This window comes from Myxine glutinosa, chromosome 5 (assembly GCF_964187855.1).
Source record: "Myxine glutinosa chromosome 5, kmMyxGlut1.1, whole genome shotgun sequence".
In the NCBI taxonomy this organism is placed as follows: Eukaryota; Metazoa; Chordata; class Myxini; order Myxiniformes; family Myxinidae; genus Myxine; species Myxine glutinosa.
The window spans coordinates 166,003,333-166,017,210 of NC_136265.1; the positions used below are offsets into that span (position 1 = coordinate 166,003,333).

General features: G+C 48.8%; 1 protein-coding gene and 1 long non-coding RNA gene across 2 annotated transcripts in view; one reads left to right on the plus strand and one right to left on the minus strand.

Annotated features, from left to right (window-relative positions):
- CAPN15 (calpain 15) overlaps positions 1-636 on the minus strand; it is a 31,224-nt gene extending 30,588 nt beyond the window's left edge. The window contains exon 1 of the mRNA XM_068115653.2: positions 168-636. Coding sequence (XP_067971754.2) covers positions 168-340 — 173 coding nt within the window. The 5' untranslated portion in view covers positions 341-636. The remainder of the gene's footprint in view (positions 1-167) is intronic.
- A 762-nt stretch (positions 637-1,398) lies between these two features.
- On the plus strand, positions 1,399-4,925 carry LOC137426780 (uncharacterized). The gene is made up of 2 exons (XR_010984401.2): positions 1,399-1,496; positions 3,685-4,925. It is a non-coding gene; the product is annotated as an uncharacterized LOC137426780 (long non-coding RNA).
- The last annotated feature ends 8,953 nt before the right edge of the window (positions 4,926-13,878 follow it).

Below are 13,878 nucleotides of genomic sequence, written 5' to 3' on the forward strand. Positions count from 1 at the left end.
GTGATGTGACTAAGTGGTGATGTGACTAAGTGGTGATGTGACTACGTGGTGATGTGACGATGTGGTGATGTGATTGTGACGATGTGGTGATGTGACGATGTGGTGTGATGATATACTCTATGGTGATATTGAGAAGTAAAGTGAATGGAAACTCCATCAGTTTTTACCTCTGACGTGCTCGGTCCGTGCCCTTCCGCCCCCTGCCCACTTCGTTCGTGAACGGAGACGTCACGACCTCACGACTCGGGCCCGTACCCGGAGCACCTGAGGCGGAATCCGTGCTCATCGCGGGGTAACCGCGCCGTTCCGTTCGCGCCTCTCCGCCAAGCCGTCCTCGCATCTCCGCCTCTTCCTCCTCCTCGACAGTATCATGTCCTCCTCGTCTGGTTCCCCCTCCTCCTCTCCACTCCCCTCCATCGGCGGCGGCCACAGCTCCCGGCACAGCCAGGTCTCCCGAGCCTTCGTGGAGCGAATCCTCGTGGAATGGCGTTTTAGTCCCGATCAGTGAACCGTGAGGCGAAACGTGTAAACATGCGCCGTATTCGTGCTCCCCCAATCTGACTTTCCCCCCCTCCGTCCGCTCGTCAAACGTAGCAAAGGTATCAGGAACACTTCCTCCTCATCATTATGTGACGTATTCAGTATTCTCCCCTTCCAGACAGCAAGCAACCCTGAATTCAAACCTCGGCTTTCTTGTCGCACCCTTAAATGTGTAATCTCCTGTGTGTTCAATTTATAATGCTATATTTACACGATGCACACAGATAAAGGAGCTTGAAAGAACGACTGCATGAAACCACGTCGTGACCATACACCGCCCAAAAGGATCGCCAACATTGTACAATAAAAAAAAAATACAAGAGGTGTTTAAAGCGTTTAATCAACAGCTGTACGTGTTCTTTTTAAATGGCAGTGATTACTATTTATCTGGAGGATGTCAAATGAACTCCGTTGCGCTGTATACTTGACAAGAGGGATCTTTTATCATCTAATCTAATATTACGTCAGATTGGCTTGAGTTTCGGATTAAGAAAGAACAGAAATTGTTTCATGAATCGTGCACGTTCTTTTTAATTTGCTATGTCTATATATTGACTTTCTTATTTGTGCACTTTTCCCGTCAGACTCTCTTCTTCTTCCTCTTTAATATATTTCCACTTCTTCTGCTCCTCGTATTCTTCTTCTTCTTCTTCTGATTTAACCTTTCCTGAGGAGACAGGGTTTTTTAACTGAGTAATCGCATCACTTGTTTCGTTTGTCTTACTGAATTGGAATTCTAACAGAGAATAGGTACAAAAAAAAAAAATCAAACCGTTTGTGGAACAATAAAGGACAGCGTACCACGTGATCAACACGTTTTAGGCTGCGTGGCGTATATAGAGCCTCGCGGCTCTGAAAGCGCCATTAAACCTCAAAAAAGAAGAAGAAGATGAACACGTTCCTTTCAGTGTCGATGATTTCGTACTGCATTGTCGATTCGTTTCACTGAACCTATGGTTCGTATCTCTTACTCTCAATAGGCCTAAATATGACCATAAGATATATTTTGTCTCAAAACGTAATTATAAGCTTCATTTATATCGTAATTCAGCATCTGAATTGTTTAGTCAAGACCGAGTCGTTTTGAGTTTAAACAAAAATTGAAACTGAAACAATATTTGAATATAATTGCTATTTTCAAGGCTTGAGAGAGGAAATAAGAGTTTGTTGCTGTGGCCTGTGATGAACCTGGCAGATACTGAGCCCTGAGGGTTTGTAAACGCTTTCTGAGGCCTTGCTGCTTCCCAGGCTTATACACTACTCACAATAAGTTAGGGATATTGGCAGGTTCTTCGGTGTGGTTGATTTTGTGTATTAATTATGTTGAAAAAAGTTGTTGGTCCTAATTCTATGGTTATTAATTAAAGTCCCTGTATATAGAGAGTTGTGTCAACTCAAATTTGGACGCCATTTTGTGTCTAAGTGTGTCGGATTAGATATACATGTACATTCGCGATATGGGGTGATATATTGTAAACCTGATAAAAAAAAATTTACTACACATATTTAGTCTTATTATTACATACAGGTGATATTTGTTTTGTCAAAAACTCAGCTATTGCCGTGAAAAAGAGCTGTGTGGTGATATTAAAAGTGGTATGGCAATGCATATTACAAGCCAACACTGCATATAAGAGCTAACATTATAAGTAAGACAAACCAATGCTGTCGTTCTCTGAATTTTAATAACTTTTAGAAAGGAGTGTGGGCATATCCAATATTTTTTAAAGGGTGCCGAGAGCAATTCCGGTGTAGGACTTCCAGCCGACATATAGTCTAACACACCTAAAACAAATTCTGTACGTGGTATTGCCATATTTCTATAGTGTACAACTTTAGTTTTATCGACATTTATATTCAATTTCCATTGTAATGATTTAACAAGCTGCAAGTCAGCTTCTGTCTCTGACATAAGGAAAACGTCATCGGCATCTAGTAAGATTGAAACGTTCATTTATTACTACACCCTTGCCCAGAACTCTGATGGATATTGCCTGATCGATTAATATGTTTCATAGCTGGTGACTTAATTAACACTTAATTTTCGACTGCGCCAAGCCGTAATTAAACAGAGAAAAAACTTTTAAAAATACCTGCAGTGTGCACGGTTCGTCTAGTCGAACAGATATGGAAAAGCACAGATAAGACGTCGTATTCACCATAACTTGTTTAATTTCACCAGGAACACGATGAGGCCAACACAGTAAACATTCAGTACAAAACTTGGTTCATACATTCAGTATGACAAAACCCGCAGACTACCCAACCGCAGACCAGGCAATGTCACTGTACCGGGACATTTCATCAATCAATGACAATATGCGGTACGCTAGGACTACCCGAAAAAAATTGAGCAGGGTTCTTCCCACGGAAATGCATTTTTGGTCAGCTCCTTGAAGATTATAAACAAACACAAATCACTTCCCTTTAAAAGGGTTTTCAACGGACAGACAACCAAAAAAAAAACCGAGCAGATAGAATTGCTTTTGAACATCGATCATCAAGCGGCGTGGGCCTACCTGGCAGAGTCTCGAGGAGTCGATCGCTTTCCAGCTCTTTCGTCTGACTTTCGCTTCCCAAATTTGTCTTCTGACTTTATCACTTGGAAATCTATACATCTTATATTTCCCAGATTGGTTTGAACAACCAAAAGCAGAACAACCAGTCATTTTGTTTGGCAATAAACAACATTCCCGTACCAAGCTGACGTTCACGCACGGTGAAGTTAGACACAAAATGGCGCCACGAAATCACGTGACCAGAAATCTCGGGTCAGCGCATGGCGCAACTCTCTTTATACAGGGACTCTAGTTATTAATGAGTGAAAAAACACAGCATTCTTGATTTCAATACCATAACCCGAACCCCGATAAAAAATAAAAATAAAACTCACTCCCACAATATCCCTAACTTATTGTGAGTAGTGTACTTATAGTTATAGGCTAGTTAAAGAAATGTTAAGGTACATATTGTAGCAATGTAAGTATTTAAATATGCTAAAGTATCGTGTTCTAGATAGGAATGAACGACTTGAATTTTAATTTTCTAAAAAATATTCAAATTTCAATAAACCATCACGGATCTTCACAGCAATTCATTTTACCTGTGCTTCTCACTCTTGCTTAATGTCTTTCTTTTCCACAGGGACTCAGGGAGAAGAGGAAGGCATGAGCACTTACAAGACAAAGCAGCACTTCGAAGTTGCCGTGTGGTTTGAAGAGAGCCACAGACTCGCTGGCCGGTGCTCGGCCGGCGCCTTTTCAGGAAGCAATATGGCACAAATGAGTCGGCACCAACTCAAAACACAACTTGCACAAAATCCATGAACATGCGTAAATTCCATCTCTGCAAGACTCAGGCCAATGCGGTGCACACTGAGGATGCTGTTGCAGAAGTCCTTGGACCTTCCGGAACATCTCCAATAAAAAGTCAGTTTGACGGGCGGTGTTGCAGCTGCACACATCAAAAGACCTCCTTTCACACGATTTCCAAAGAAGCAAAGCTGTGTCGTCACGAACCTCACATTCTCCACGAGATTTACAAAGAAGATCAAGATGCGTGCGTCGGACATGCTCAAGACATGCTGGGGATGATCGAACAGGATGGATACTGTTCTCGATGGTGTCTTGTTCAGTGATTAGGCAACTTTTATTTTCGATGGCAGAAAAAGGTGGGATGGAGCGGGGCAAAAGATGGAGCGGTTCCAGGCTCAACAACAAGGATTCCATTGTGGAAAAGGTTCAGTCCATATCTGAGGAAATGCACCAAAATGTAGTTTATAACTTTCTACAACACATGGAAAAAAGTTATCCAAGAAAAAAATGGCCTCATGGAAGAGCTGAAACATAAAACGGACCACAACAAAGAAGAAGAATATAGTGGGAGGGGGGAAACACCAACAGGATTTAGGGACCCTTGGAGGACAAATAAGATCAAAGACAAGAGGGGGTGGGGGGGGGGGGGGGGTTGAGGAGACAGGGGTTGAACAAGCTGGACACAAGCTCAAACACAGGAGGGATGAAAAATAAATGGAACAAAAAAAATTTCTTTTAAAGACGGACAGAGGACAAAACACTAACCTGGAAAGGAAGGGTTGGCTTTGGGAGGGTTAACAAGGGTAGACAAGATAACGAGTATGAATGGGTGTGGTGACCTGAGGTTGTGGTGAACAGCCATCTTAAATGCTTCAGTGCAGTGGGTCACGAACGTGGCCTCACGGAAACGTGCTATTGGCCACGATTGTGGCCCACGTCATTGTCCAACAATCTGTATTATTTGTTCCTATTTAATTGTTTGTTCCAATGGTTGCATCCCACCGATGTCTTGTAAATAAATAGACGTTTAATTCAGTTTGCTTGAAAAAAATACCATATTTTTTAATTGCATAGAGTTAAAGACTTTTTTCTTTTTGTATACAAGATCGAGGCTCATGTAAGAGCTAAAATCCAGGTGTACTGCTCACGTCCACTTATTTGTTCCTCTCCCTCCCCCCTCGCAAAGAAATAAGTGGACCTCGGAACAAATAAGTGGACGTGAGCAGTGAACCTGGATTTGGAAAGTTTTACCAGAAGTGGGTTGCAATGTACACCACGCAGATACATAAGGGTGGAGGGGGACAGAGCAAGGAAAGGGAAGAGTGTGCAAGATCAGAAAAAAGGATGCCAGAAGACATCGAATGAACTTACAATCACTTCATAGCAAATGAGTAAATGTTGAAGCATGTTCTTGGTTCATATCGGCTGACATTGAAATCCGTTTGCATTTGTATAATCTATTCAAATACATAAATAATTGGTTCAGTCTTAGGTGGGACACCCTAGTTGATGATTACAATAACTTTTATTCACCTTCACCCTTGCATACCTGAGTGTGTTGAGAGCATCGAGACCGACAGTTTTATGACCCAATGAAAGGAGATTGGAAATGACAGATTCATGACTGACAGTTCGATGACAGATGGATTCGACTCAGTTTTTAAAAGGTCAAAAGAAGTGCCCACAAAGTCCTGAGAGCTATCAAAGAATCCAATGATAAAATGATCGCAATAAATTATGACGACAGAATGATGGTTTTTAGGGGTAAGTACAATGGTTTGTATCCTTTAACCACAATTTTAATTTCATTGTCGCTCAGGTTAGAGGGGAAGATCAGACAAGGAAATAGGCTTGATTATCTGGGTGGAACAGTGATCGGGGAAGGTAAGGCAGAGGTGCAGAGGAGGATTCAGGTGGATGTGGATGGAGGGTGTAATGGCAGACAGAATGATTTCAAGGGGATGTTAGGGGAAGGTTCTGATGTCTTGTGTAAGGCTGGCCTACCTGATGGTGGCACTGACAGAGACAACAACAGAGGCTGCAGGTTTGCGAGAACAACTGTGTCAGGAGGATTGTGGGAGGGAGGATGGTGGATGGATGAACTGATGGAGGAGATTGGTGTGCAGATGAGTTTGATGGGGAGATTGGTGAAATACCGGCTGAGATGGGCTGGACATTTGGTGCAGATGGGGGAAGAGAGAATGGCAAAGAGAGCAGATAGGTTGAGGGAACAAGGTAGGAGGAAAAGAGGTAGATCATGGTTGAGATGGGAGCATTGTGTGAAGAGGGATATCATTATGGGTGGGGGTGGTTGGAGAGTGGAGAGTTGACAGAGGGGAGTGGAGTATTGTGGTCAGGGCAGGGCAGGACCTGGGTGACATCAGACCTCGTCCTTTAGAAAGGGAAGAGAAGAAGAAGAAGATGTGACATCCCAGAGATGACGAGAGTTCAAATGTGATCGAAATTCGCATGATAAATTATGTGGATCGTCTTCTTCTTCCATATGTAGCATGGTTGTGAGTGGTATCATTGACTGGGGAATATGGGTGGGTCATTGATGTAAGTTACTCTCATCCCGTAGGTTAGAACAGGAATTTGAAATTTGTTCATGATGCCGGTGATAGCTTGCCCACTCTTTGCAAAAAAAAACCACGTGGGATATTTAACGTGCACCAACTAGGATGAGCAAACAAGACGCCCAGCTTAACGTCCATCCACGTTACATGTAAGAGGGATCCATAGATAGATTTTGTTAAGAATAGCTTGATTCGTGTGTTTCCATAGGGCAGCATTCCCCTGTATCAAGATATAGGTAAGTCGTCAGGTAGAACGTGCACCAAGGCGTGATCGTAATCGTCAAGCAGTATAGAGTATGGTTGTATTATGTCTGACCTTCTGTATCGGTTCAGTGAGAACTGATGGCATTTCCCATTCCCACCAAAGGCACACAGAAAGCAATACGTGATTTAAAGGAACCATCACAAACTGTTTGCGCAGTGGACGGCAAGCCATGGTGGTGAGATCGGCCGCAGAGCCCTGTAGTGGGGGAAGAACACTTGTTCAGGGCCCTCCCACAGGGCGTGGTGGCCCGAAATATTGACACCACCCACAAGCAGAGAAAGTGGTCCGTGACTTTGAGGGCCGCAGCCACTCTTTCCAGTTGAACTCCAGACACAAAGAAGTCAACATCTCGCCTCTGGTTTTAGTCACTGCCCGGGAAGGACATGTTGGAGAAATCCTTCCCTCTGCTAGGCCGCCATCTTATCGTTTCCGTCTCTCCTGCCTTTGGAGTTTTCATGCAGTAGTGTTTACATACTAATACCACTCCACATCGTGGTCCATTTAATGCCCTCAGGGCAACAGGCTAAGCATGAAAACGCTACTCTTAAGAGACTGGCAACCAAAACAAATTTAATAAGTATTTTTAAGATAAGAACAGTGGCAAAAAAATTCAGGCAACATGGAGTTGCTTTATTACAGGAAAACCTGAAATAATGGAAAAGCACACACAATAATTTAGGGAAGAGATAAGAGTTAGCAAATAAATGGAAGTTTGTAACACGTACAGGTAGCCAAGTTTGCGTCGTGTTGCAAATTGGTATTTCCTCTGACGTCGAAGTTAGACGGAGATTATATTAGTTTTCACCTTTGTTTGTCTGTTTCTTTGTGAACAGGATGTCTCAAAAAGTTATGGACGGATTCGGACGAAATATGGTGGAGAGGTTGGGTATGTGGCAAGGACAAAATGATTAGATTTTGGTGAAGATCCGGATTTGGATCCGGCTACTAGAATTTTTAAAGTGATTCTTCACCATTGGGAGATAGGACCAAAAACGATACATAGCAGCATATCTCAAAAGGTTATGGACGGATTCGGACAAAACCTAGTGGACCGGTTGTGTGTGTGACAAGGAAGAATCGATTCGATTTTGGTGAAAATCTGAATTTGGATTCGGATATGAGAATTATTTAATTTTTAAAGTGATTCTTCACCATTGGGAGATGGGGCCAAAACCGATAAATAGCAGGATATCTCAAAAAGTTGTTTACGGATTTTGACGAAACTTGGTGGAGAGGTTGTGTGTGTGACGACGAAGAATCTATTCGATTTTGGTGAAGATCTGAATTTGGATTCGGATATGATAATTATTTAATTTTTTTAAGTGATTCTTCACCATTGGGAGATCGGGCCAAAAACGATACAAAGCAGGATATCTCAAAAAGTTATGGATGGATTTGGACGAAACTTGTTGGACAGGTTGTGCGTGTGACAAGGAAGACTCGAATCAAATTTGGTGAAGATCCAGATCCGGATCCAGCTAATAGAATTTTTAAAGTGATTCTTCACCATCGAGTGATATGGCCAACCAGGCGGAGGTATGCTCTCTACTGAATGCCGTTCTAGTTTTTAAAAAGTGATTCTTCATCAGTGAGAGATAGGGTAAAAACGATATTCAGCATGATATTTCAAAAAGCTGTGAATGGATTCGGACGGGTAGACAGGTTGGTTAGGCGACAAGAACAAGCCGATTAGATTTTGGTCCAGATCTAGATCTGGCCTATCAGGTGTGATACAAAACGTAAACCGTTTAGCCTGGCGGAGGTATGTGCTCTACCGAGTGCTGTCCTTGTTTAGTGATCAATATTAGCAGTCATGACTTCAAACTAACCAAAGCACCATACAAATCGCAGCAGAAACTGCACAACACCACAAATTGGTGGTGCGGTGAGGTTGTATTATCGAAGTATTATCCAAGCTTAAATAATAATGCATTTTTCTTAAGTTATTCCATCCAGAGGTGCAAGGGGAGCCACTGTGGTTCCAACTTTAGCATCTCCAACTCTCAGGTCCTCTCTTGTCTGCTCTTGGAGAATAAAGAAGCGAGATTATTAAATAATAGATTATTTAAATAATAATAATAATAGATAGGCACCAACTGCAGTTAAATCAGCAGCACACCTTAAGGATAACTATTTTCACCATTATTAATCTAATAGATACGCCGCACCTTGATAGCAACGGGTGGAGAAGTGAGCAAGATGGAGTGGAAGAAACCACTGCAAGTAGCAGGGCTCGATTTGTAACACGCTTACCAAAAGCAATTTTTACTAGCCCGAGATCCAAGAATAGGGTTGCTGCATTGTGGAGCTTGCTTCCCATAGGGATGTGCAAAAGGCAGCAGGCCTGTTTGCATTTTGCTTATGGATGTTATAGATGACATTGGTGTGTTTAAAAAACGATATTGACCATTGCGTTCCAATACTTCTTGAATTTGGTTCACCTGACAATTCTCACTTCCACTTGCGGTGGTGCTGGGAGCTGGATAATGACAAATGGCCACTTCCAAACCTTCTCATGAACATCAAACCGATAAGAGCCACCTTTGGCAATCTTGATTTTTTAAAATCATCTTGACCTTTTATCAGCAGCAGTATCTGTGAAGATTTCAAGCAATGGGACTGTGGCACTGTGGCAGCTATGCACGTGGGAAGGATGGGGATACATTCAACTGTATGTCAATAAGATTTTCCTTATAAAACCAAATAGCCACGATTATTTCACCTTTTATAAATGCCAAAGTTGAAGTCTTTTAAAATGTTTATTTATATACACACACACACACACACACACACACACACACACACACACACACACACACACACACACACACACACACACACACACGCACGATAAAGCCGGACAAAATGGACGACACCAGGAACGAAGTTTCACTGAGCTATTTATTCTCGCTCAACTCGAAAGAACTCAAAAGCACTGAATAGCCCGTTAACACGGGCGGCAATTTATATCAAAAGTTCACCACACAAAAGCCACGCCTCTTAGGCGGGGCGTGGTATGCAAATAAGTCAGCCACGCCTCTCAACGGGGCGTGGTATGCAACTCGAGAGTCCGCCCGGAAAAAGGCAAGCCCGGACATGTCCGGGCAAGTAACCGCCCGCCGGTTACGTCATCGGCCGGTGCAAGGTGATTGTGTCATGCTTCCAGTAACCGCCACATGCGCCCCCCCAGAATTAACTTGCACTGGGAGAGTCAGTTTGAGGGGGGGTCTTGATGACTCGGCCGAAACGACCCCTGGCGATTCGTGTGGGGGTGGTAGGTGGCGTGGCGGTGGATGGTCGGGCGGGGGGCTTGGTTGACAGGGGACGGCCCCGTCGTGGAGGAAGGGCCAACCGTGGACGTTGGTCGAGGTCCAAATGGGCCGGCTTGAGGCGGTCCACGGAGATGCGGTCCGGTTTGCCGCCGATGTCAATGATGAACGACTTGTCGTCCCTCTTCAGGACCCGGAAAGGTCCATCATATGGCGGCCGGAGTGGTCCCCGGTGTGCGTCGTTCCGGATAAAAACGTACTCCGCAGTGCGAAGTGCTGGGGGGACGTGGGGTTGGGGGCAGCCGTGGTGGGACGTGGGCATGGGGGCAAATCTCCTGGCGGCCTCCTGGAGGACCGAGCGTTGGCGAGCCGTGGACCAGGGGCCGGTGGCATCAGGGATGAACTCGCCCGGTACGCGCAGTGGCTGGCCGAAGACCAGCTCGGCGGTGGAAGCCTGGAGGTCCTCTTTAAGGGCCGTTCGGAGGCCCAATTGGACCCACGGGAGCCTGTCGGCCCAACCGTCGTCCTGGAGGCTGGCCCTGAAAGCGGCCTTCATCGAGCGGTGGAACCGCTCGCACAAGCCGTTGGCTTGGGGGTGGTAGGCCGTGGTGTGGTGTAGCTTGACCCCCAAGGCCTGGGCGACCGCGCCCCAAAGCTCGGAGGTGAATTGCGGGCCTCTGTCGGAGATGTCCGAGGGGGCACCGAAACGGGCAAACCAGGTGCAAATGAAGGCCTGCGCCACGTCGGCGGATGTTGGTGATGCCAGCAGGACAGCCTCCAGCCACTTGGTGGTCCTGTCCACCATCGTGAGGAGGTGGGTGAAGCGCCGCGAGGAGGGAAGGGGTCCCACCAGGTCCACATTGACGTGGTCGAAGCGCCGCACGGGCACGTCGAATGGTGCCAATGGGGCCTGGGTGTGCCGGTGGACCTTCGCGCGCTGGCAGGCGACACAGGCGTTGGCCCAGTCGCGGACGTCCTTACGGAGCCCATGCCAGACAAACTTTGCTGCCACGGGCTTCTGCGACGCTTTCCGGCCCGGGTGGGAAAGGCCGTGGAGGGCGTCAAAAATGTGCCGCCATCCGTTGGGCATGATGGGGCGAGGTTGGCCCAGGGAAACGTAGCACAGGAGAACTGTGCCTGTGTCCTCGAAGGGGACGTCGGCCAACCGCAGGCCTGTGTCCGCTGTCCGGAGGGCTTGCACCGTGGGGTCGGCGGTCTGGTCGGCCGCCATGCGAGCGAAGTTCACACCGAGGTGGACGGCGTTCGCGCCGGACCGGGAGAGGCAATCGGCCACAGCGTTATTCTTGCCCGCGACGTGCCGGATGTCCGTCGTAAATTCGGACACGGCGGAGAGGTGGCGCTGCTGGCGGGCCGACCACTGCTCTGCAATCTTGGCCATGGTGAAGACCAGGGGTTTGTGGTCCACAAACGCCGTGAACGGGCGGCCCTCTAAAAGATGGCGGAAGTGGCGAACGGCCAGGTAAAGGCCGAGGAGCTCGCGGTCGAAAGCGCTATACTTGTGCTCGTTAGGGCGAAGCTGCCGGCTGAAGAAGGCCAGCGGTTGCCAAGCCCCGTTCACCCACTGTACATGCACGGCGCCCACCGTGTAGTCGGAAGCGTCCGTGGTGAGGGCGATGGGTGCGTCGAGTGCCGGGTGCGCCAGCATGGTCGCGTTGGCGAGGGCCAGCTTAGCGCCCGTGAATGCCTCGTCCATCTCTTTGGTCCAGGCGACATCGTGCTTGGCCGGCTTGCCCCGGAGGGCTTCGTACAGGGGGCGCATGAGTTGGGCGGCGCGAGGCACGAACCGGTGGTAGAAATTTACCATCCCCAAAAAATTCCTGTAGGGCCTTGATGGAGCGGGGGCGCGGGAAACTTGTGACTGCCTCCACCTTGGTAGGCAGCGGGACGGCCCCGCGCTTCGTGATGCGGTGCCCCAGGAAGTCGACGGCCGTTACGCCAAACTGGCATTTCGCCGGGTTGATGATGAGGCTGTGCTGGCCGAGGCGCTCAAAAAGCATGCGCAGGTGGATGAGGTGCTCCGCCCGGGAAGTGCTGGCGACGAGAATGTCGTCCAAGTAGACGAAAAGGAAGGTGAGGTCGTGCAGCACGCTGTGCATCAGCCACTGGAAGGCCTGGGCCGCGTTCTTAAGGCCGAACGGCATGCGAAGGAACTCGAAGAGGCCAAAAGGTGTAATTACTGCCGTCTTCGGCACGTCGGCCGGCCGGACGGGTACCTGGTGGTAGCCCCGAATGAGGTCGACCTTGGAAAAGATCACCCGCCCCGCCAAACGGGTGGAAAAGTCCTGTATGTGTGGTATCGGGTACCGGTCGGGGGTGGTGGCGTCGTTGAGGCGGCGGTAATCGCCGCATGGTCGCCATCTGCCACCCGGTTTGGGCACGATGTGCAGGGGCGAGGCCCACGCGCTATTCGAGCGCTGCACAATGCCCAATCGCTCCAGCGCGTCGAATTCCACTTTCACCACGGCGAGTTTGGTCGGGTCGAGGCGACGAGCCCTGGCGTAGACCGGTGGACCTGTGGTCGGGGTGTGGTGTTCGACGCCGTGTTTGATGGCGACGGCCGAAAACGTCGGCTGCGTGAGGGCGGGAAACTCGGCGAGCAGGCGGGTGAAATCGTCCGTGGTCAGGAGCGCGCAGGCTAGCTTGGTTGGTGCGGAGCCGCTCAATGAGCAAGCGAGCGAGCTGAAGGTCTCCGCGTTGATGAGCCGACGCCGTTTGACGTCCACCAAAAGCCCATGCGCGCACAGAAAATCTGCACCCAGCAAGGCCATGGGCACGTTCGCCGTGATGAAGTCCCACCTGAAGCGCTGGCCCCCGAAGCAGAGTGCGACGCTGCGCAAACCGAAGGTGCGGATGGAGGAGCCGTTTGGAGCGACCAAGGCGGGGCCGCAACGCGCGGCCTGTTTGTCCTGCACCGAGGCGGATATCACGCTCAGCTGAGCGCCGGTGTCACACAAAAAACGCCGCCCGGACGCTGTGTCCGTGATAAACATAAGGCTGCCTGAAAGGCTGACGCTCATGGCAGGCAGCGAGCGCCGGCCTGGTCGTTTCCCGACCTGCCGAAAGTGCACGGTGGGCGGCACATTCTGGCCTTCTGTCCGAACCTGGCGTGGTAGTAGCACATGGTCCGCTCTGGTGGAGGCTCCGGCGGTCGCGTCGGGTTCGGTCGACGGGGCGTCGCGGCGGCCGCTGCCGCCAGTGGCGCTGACTCGGCCGGTGTAGGCGCGGGCGTTGCCTCGGACGGCCCAGGGTTCCAGGCGGCCGCTCCGACGTGTCGCCTGGCCGAGAAAGATTTATCAGCCTCCTTGGCCAGGGCGCGAGGGTCCGTGATGGGCGAGTTAGCCAAAGCTAACCGTACCTGCCCGGGTAGCTGCCGGAGGAACAGCTCGCGGAAGAGGAAATCCGGAATGTGGTCACCGAGTAGAGCAAGCATGTGGTCCATGCGCTCGGATGGACGGGCCTCACCCAGCTCCGGGAGGTCGAGCAGTTGTCGTGCGCGTTCGGTCTCCGTGAGTCCAAACGCACCGAGGAGTAGGCCTTTGAGCGCGCCGTATTTGTTGGCGTTCGGCGGGTTCTGTAGGAAGCTCAGGACCCGGGCAGCAGTGGAGGCGTTGAGCGCGGAGACCACATGGAGGTAGCGCGTCGTGTCCTCCGTGATGTTCCACAGGGCGAAGAGAGAATCTTCCTGGGCGAACCAGACGGCTGCGTGTGATTCCCAGAAGCCAGGGAGCTTCAAAGCTACAGATGACTCCATCGCCGTGTTCTCGAAAAGGGGTCACCAATTGTGGAGCTATGCTCGCACGATAAAGCCGGACAAAATGGACGACACCAGGAACGAAGTTTCACTGAGCTATTTATTCTAGCTCAACTCGAAAGAACTCAAAAGCACTGAATAG